Source organism: Merops nubicus, unplaced genomic scaffold (genome assembly GCF_000691845.1).
Source record: "Merops nubicus isolate BGI_N331 unplaced genomic scaffold, ASM69184v1 scaffold5916, whole genome shotgun sequence".
Lineage (NCBI taxonomy): Eukaryota > Metazoa > Chordata > Aves > Coraciiformes > Meropidae > Merops > Merops nubicus.
This window is the reverse complement of record NW_008614257.1, coordinates 80011-86010: the sequence shown is the minus strand read 5'-3', so window position 1 is coordinate 86010 and position 6000 is coordinate 80011. Positions and strand designations below refer to the sequence as shown.

The following is a 6000-nucleotide window of genomic DNA, read 5'->3' as shown; positions in this document are numbered from 1 at the left end:
AGTGATACCTTGAATTAGGCCAAAATAACAACAGTGAGAAAATTGCTAAGTCTCAGGTGCATTCAGGTTTCCATACTCTAAATTTAAAGCACGAAAAGCAAGATTCCAGCTACATAATTTGGTTGATTATCAGTATTCTGTCACGTGTGTTTTCATCATGGTAGGAAACTGATATGCTTATGCCTTTTTGATTTACTGCTATAGTTAAATATCAAGAGTATAATAAAAAATAAATGCTACAAGTTAAACTGAATGGTACTAGGACAGTTAAGTGAAGGAGAAGGAAAATATAGCAGGGAGAACATAACTTGATAGCTGAAAAGGTATGAACTCTCACTTATTCATAGACCATCAGGATATTTTTAGTGTAAATACTTCTCCTAACAGATAGGCTCTTAAGAAGTTCTTCTTGTCTATCATTATCCACCTCACAAAGAAAAAAAATCTGTCATGGAAGAATAAGCCTGATCCAAAGTCCACTGGTGCCAGCGGGTTTTGGATTAGTTTGAAGGATCATGGTTCTCATGTATACAAATAAAAAATAAAAATCCTCATGCTGAACTATGAACCTGAGCCAGGCTCAGTGAAGCAGCTTTGATGTGGGTCTGGTGAATTAAATAACAGACAAGAAATCTCTGTTACTTGTTGGAAAATTTTAAAGTGCATAGATTTTCCACATCAATAACTTTCCCTTAAAATGGACTTACTGAGATCCAGCTAAGAATGTATGCTTCAGAATACTAATGTCACTCACTGCATAAAGCAGACGTCGCTGTATAGAGCCATGAGGGGAAAATAACCCAAATACCACATATACCAGGTTTATTGTAAAGGGTGAGATTTTTGAAAGCAAAAAGTCAAAACAAAATTGAAGTGGTGCATTTAAATAATGCAGATAAGAGGGTGCATAACCCTCTACAGGGCAAGTCTGCAAAACTTTATCATATTGAAATGACCCTCCAATATTTGAAATATTTTAGGTCCTTCCTACGATCTCAGGATTTGTGAAGTTAGAAATACATCACTGGTTCTTCTGTGGAAAGCTCCTGTGTATGAAGGCAAAAGCCCTATTACTGGGTATTTAGTGGATTATAAGGAGGTAGATACAGAAGACTGGATCACTGCTAATGAAAAACCTACTCCAAAGCGCTATTTTAAGGTAACATTTTCATTTTTTTAGTTTCAATTCAAAAGCGAGTTCTGAAAACCTCTGATTAAGTACAACAAAGATGTATATTTGAACTTGGGCTTCTGATAATATCTTCATATAAAGAAAGAAAAGTTTAGATTGTTTTTTAAATTGGCTTTGCTCTTTATCTTGTTCAAGGTCACTGATTTACATGAAGGTCATACCTATGTTTTCAAAGTTCGTGCAGTGAATGACGCTGGGGTAGGCAAGTCATCTGAAATATCTGAACCAGTGCTTGTTGAGGCACGGCCAGGTAATGCACTGTTTAATATCCTCTGCCTCTAAACCACTGAAATACTTAGAAAGGAGTTTAATCAGTCTGATTTGATATTGTAACATAGATAAGTATTTCAAGCGTTAAGAAGCTCTTAGCCTCAAAACTTACAGAAAAAAATTACGTGGGTACAGAGGTACTGTCAAAATTTTTTGTTTTACTTACAGCAGGAAATATTTTATCATCAGTTATTTTAGTTTTTATTCTCATAAATAAAGTTCCTGCTTGCTGTGAGCGAAAAGAAGTATTACAACATTTATTAAAGCTTCAAGAGTGATGTAAAATTAACTTAAACTGTTTGTATCTTCTCATATTCAGTTTACTTTTACAGTTTTGTTTCTCAATAAGCATTTATTATTTTTAATATTTCTTTCTTTTTGTGAAGAGTAAAAACTTTGATAGTATTTGATGCTGAGTCAGCATATGGCACAAGTGTGCTTTAAGATCTGCAAGTAAGATCAGTATCTGTTAGTGAACATGGACAAAATTTCCATGGGCTTTAGTAACTTCTGAGTTGCAGCTTCAAAGAAAAATGCACCCTTGACATTTGAGCTGATTCCTATTTTGCAGGAACAAAAGAAATCTTTTCAGGTGTTGACGATGAGGGCAATATTTACCTGGCTTTTGAGTGCAAAGAAGCTACAGATGCATCTCATTTTGCATGGGGTAAATCGTATGAGGAGATTGGTGATTCTGATAAGTTTATGATTGAAACAGAAGGACATCAGTAAGTTACACCAATCTATCAAAATATTAGAAGTTTGTAATTTTAAAAGTGACAATGACCTGAGAAGCCCCACTAATGATATCCTTCTTTATTGTTGATTTTAGTTCTAAGCTGTACTTCAAAAATCCTGATAAGTCAGACTTGGGAACTTACTCTATATCAGTTAGTGACACGGATGGGATTTCATCCAGCTTCGTTATGGATGAAGAAGGTAAGGTCCCTGTCTTAAGTCTTTCTTCATTTTGTTATCTCAACTGCACTAAGAATTGTCTAAGAAAACACACAAACAAACAAAAAAACAACTCCACAACTCTCACGTTCTTTCCTGTGCATTAAGAAAAAAAAAAAAAGACCACAAAACAGGTTTTATATGGTTAGCTATTTTTCTTATCACAATATATGAAAAAGTTGGGATAATTTAAGACAGTATTTTCCTTTAAAAATAAAATAAAATATGCCTGATTAGAATGGTTTCTATCAAGCTAAGACTATAATGCTGTTTGTAAATACCTGTTGCAATTCAGTTAAGTGTTTGAAAAGGTTGCTTTTTTCACTGTTTTGGGAAGCTCTTTCTCTAGTATGTCACTTTTGTTGTACTTTGATTTTATAGCCTTTCACATCTTATCATAATTAGTTCTCTAACTAAAATGGTAGCTGTAAAGCTACCATCAGATCTCTGCTAACCAAGGAGCCTGATATAGAAGCAGACCTTGAGGCTCTACAGGTACTTTTGCATAACTGAGATGCAGAGAATTAGTGAGAAGAATATGAGAAAATTGATGTTGCCTTAACAAGATTTGAATACACTGGGTTAAATTATATCTTTTCTTAAATTTAGATTAGTTTTTGTTTGTTTATTTCATTGTAAATCTTTTGATTCATTTGAGTTGAAATGAATTTGCTTCAGTCTGACTTTGGTTTACTATTGAGGTGAAAGGCAAAGTGGGGAAACTTTGCTATTTTCAAATAGCATGAAAATTACTTTGGTGCTTTCCAAGTCCACAAGCTCAAATTGCTATGCCCAGTTCCTTAAGCATGAAAATCCCTCTACTTACCTCCTTTCTAAGTCATTTAAGGAGAGGAGATGAGGCTGAATGTGAGTCCGATAAAAGACAGGGGCTTATGTAACAGTGCAAACCATGTCAAACCTCCCATTCAAAGTAGGTGCTGAGAAGAAATCCATCTGTGACCACAAAAAACATGGCTCTCCAGGACACAGATCATTTGTGTGGAGTCTTAGTCATTATCAATATCGTTTTTTTCTAGCAAAGCTAAACTTGTAATATTTTACATTTTCCAATGAATTCTGCAGGAAAAGACAGACATGCAATTGATCATGAGGACTTATCTTTGGCTTAGTTTTTGAAGCATCACTCTAAAACTGTCTGTAGGTATTGTTACCATGAGTTCTACCTATGGATTTTTTTTAAATAGAAGAGCACTGAAGGTTTTTCCTGTCCCACACTTAGCCCATATCTTCCTTGTGTCATCTGTGACTCAAAATTACACTTTTATTTTTACTGGATCTCTGCAGAAATGCTGGATTTTACAACTTAGCACCAAAACCTGCTATTTAACTGTTCATTTACTTTTTCAAATTCTATAAATCCTCCTGTAATTTTATTAGATCCTCAGACACATCATAAATCCTTGCTAATTTCCTCTGGTCTTTACATTACCTGTAAATTTGGAATTGGCAGTAATGTTCATCTTCCAAATCTTTATTAGTAATGAGTATGATAAATAGAGTTAGTATGAAAATCTAACAAAGTGATTTCCAGATTCTCATGGAGCCTTTATGAGGATTTAGTGTATTAAATAGAACTTTCTGTACCTTTTTCAGACAAACCTGCACTCAAGATATTTTTTCTGCCACAGTAAAACAAGGTTTTAAGGTACACTGTCAGAAAGGAAGTAATCAGATAAAGGAAACCTACACTACTGTTGTATCCCATCTTTGGTTTCCACCCCATAAAGCATTTTAAAATAGGTTTTGTTCCTTCTTTAGGTTCTTTTGTATAAGAGAGTGTGCATGAAAATGCATGAAACAGGAACACTAGCTAAACCCATATATCAGAATTTCAAGTTTCTTAAATCTTATGTTTTAGTCATCATTTTCTGAAAAATGTTGGATATTTCACATATAAGACCTAAGAAGATTATTTACCTTCTTTGACACTCACTTTCTGACTGTATTTTTCAGAATAAAATAAAACATTATTATTTTTCTTCATTTCAGAGTTTGAACGTTTGATGGCATTAAGCAATGAAATAAAGAATCCAAGTAAGTTGAAGATCTGGATCTAATTGATACTTCTAGAATAAATATCATTACATACTAATGACTGCAGTTCCAAAAAGGTTTTGATGAGACAGTGGTAGCTTCATTTGTCATGGAACAACTTGCTTTCTTCTCTTCCCATTAATTTAGAAGAATATTACATCGAATAAAATCATCATTGTCTAAAAGTCTTTTGAAGTTAAACTTTGACAATAAAGTATAGGATATTACTAGTCAATTTCATTAAATAATGTGCAAATTATAATCTCTAAATTCTTCTCTCCTTTTGAGAAATTAATTAAAAAATCAGCCAAAGACTACATTAGATATCTTTTCCCTGCATAAAATTTATTCCATATCCAGAGTTCTGTAAATAATAGGGAGATACAAATATTTTACTACAGTAGTCTTTTTTTTTTTTTTTTTTTTTCACTCAGCAGGATTCATGCATTATTGACTTCTGATTGCTTTTCTTTCTGCAGCAATACCTCTGAAATCAGAATTAGCTTATGAGATTCTTGAGAAAGGAGAAGTTCGTTTCTGGATTCAGGCTGAAAGCTTATCAGCAGATTCTACCTTCAGATTTGTTATTAATGATAAAGAGGTTGAAAACAGTGATGTAAGTACATATTGAATACTATATATATGTGATAGCATTTGATGAACCTTTATGCATTAATAGGTATTCTATTTTTCTAGTTGGTATAAACCATGTTATAGAAGTCTGATAATACCTTAAAGGAACACCAGTCTTTACCTTGAATCTTTTTTGCAGTATAGAATTCCTGTTGTGGAATGAGCCTGCTCATATAAAAACAAACAAACAAACAAACCAAACAAAACCAAAAAACAAACAAAAAGGCAAAATTTATGCCCAGAAGTTCATTTTAATTTTGGGTAGCTAGATGACCAACATCCAAAAAGAAGGAGAAATTAGACACAGGCCAGTATTAGACACATCTGATTAGAAGTGGAGCACCTATGTTTTAGGAAAATAACTCAAGACAAAAATGCTGTTTCAAGTACAATTTTGGACTCCAAACTAGCAAGATGTGTTGTTCCCAGAGACAGTCTGAGGCTACTGATACTAGTCTTACGTAAAATGTGGGAGGTGCTTGACAGTTCAACAATGATCATAGATATAAAAATTCCAGATGGTGTTACTTTCTATTTTTTTCCAAAATCTAAATTTTGATGTAGACACTAAATGGGCATTGAACGTCTATTTAGAGATGGAAGGGCAGGCCACCAGCTTCTTGCATTTTTATAGCCCTAAGAAGGTCTTTCATAGAAAGGGACACAAAAAATTAAATTGGGATGAGAAGAAACCACGGTCCTGCCTTTTCATGGCTGGGGTACGTTTCATCTACTGGGCATAAAGCATGGCACTGGAAATACCTTTTCCTGTGAGGAATCCACCTCCAGTTCAGATGTTTGAAAGGTCCAGTTTATTCCCAAGGATGGAAAGCCTGATCTTGGCCAGAGAAACTTATCACCATTTATATACCATAGAAAAGCAAAGACCATTT

At 33.9% G+C, this 6000-nt stretch overlaps 1 protein-coding gene across 1 annotated transcript in view; it reads left to right on the top strand.

The window, feature by feature from the left end:
• MYOM2 (myomesin 2) overlaps positions 1 to 6000 on the top strand; it is a 37847-nt gene that overhangs the window by 8901 nt on the left and 22946 nt on the right. Inside the window, exons 4-9 of the mRNA XM_008942159.1 lie at positions 981 to 1159; positions 1328 to 1442; positions 2034 to 2190; positions 2295 to 2401; positions 4430 to 4474; positions 4954 to 5090. Of these exons, the coding sequence (XP_008940407.1) occupies positions 981 to 1159; positions 1328 to 1442; positions 2034 to 2190; positions 2295 to 2401; positions 4430 to 4474; positions 4954 to 5090 (740 nt within the window). The remainder of the gene's footprint in view (positions 1 to 980; positions 1160 to 1327; positions 1443 to 2033; positions 2191 to 2294; positions 2402 to 4429; positions 4475 to 4953; positions 5091 to 6000) is intronic.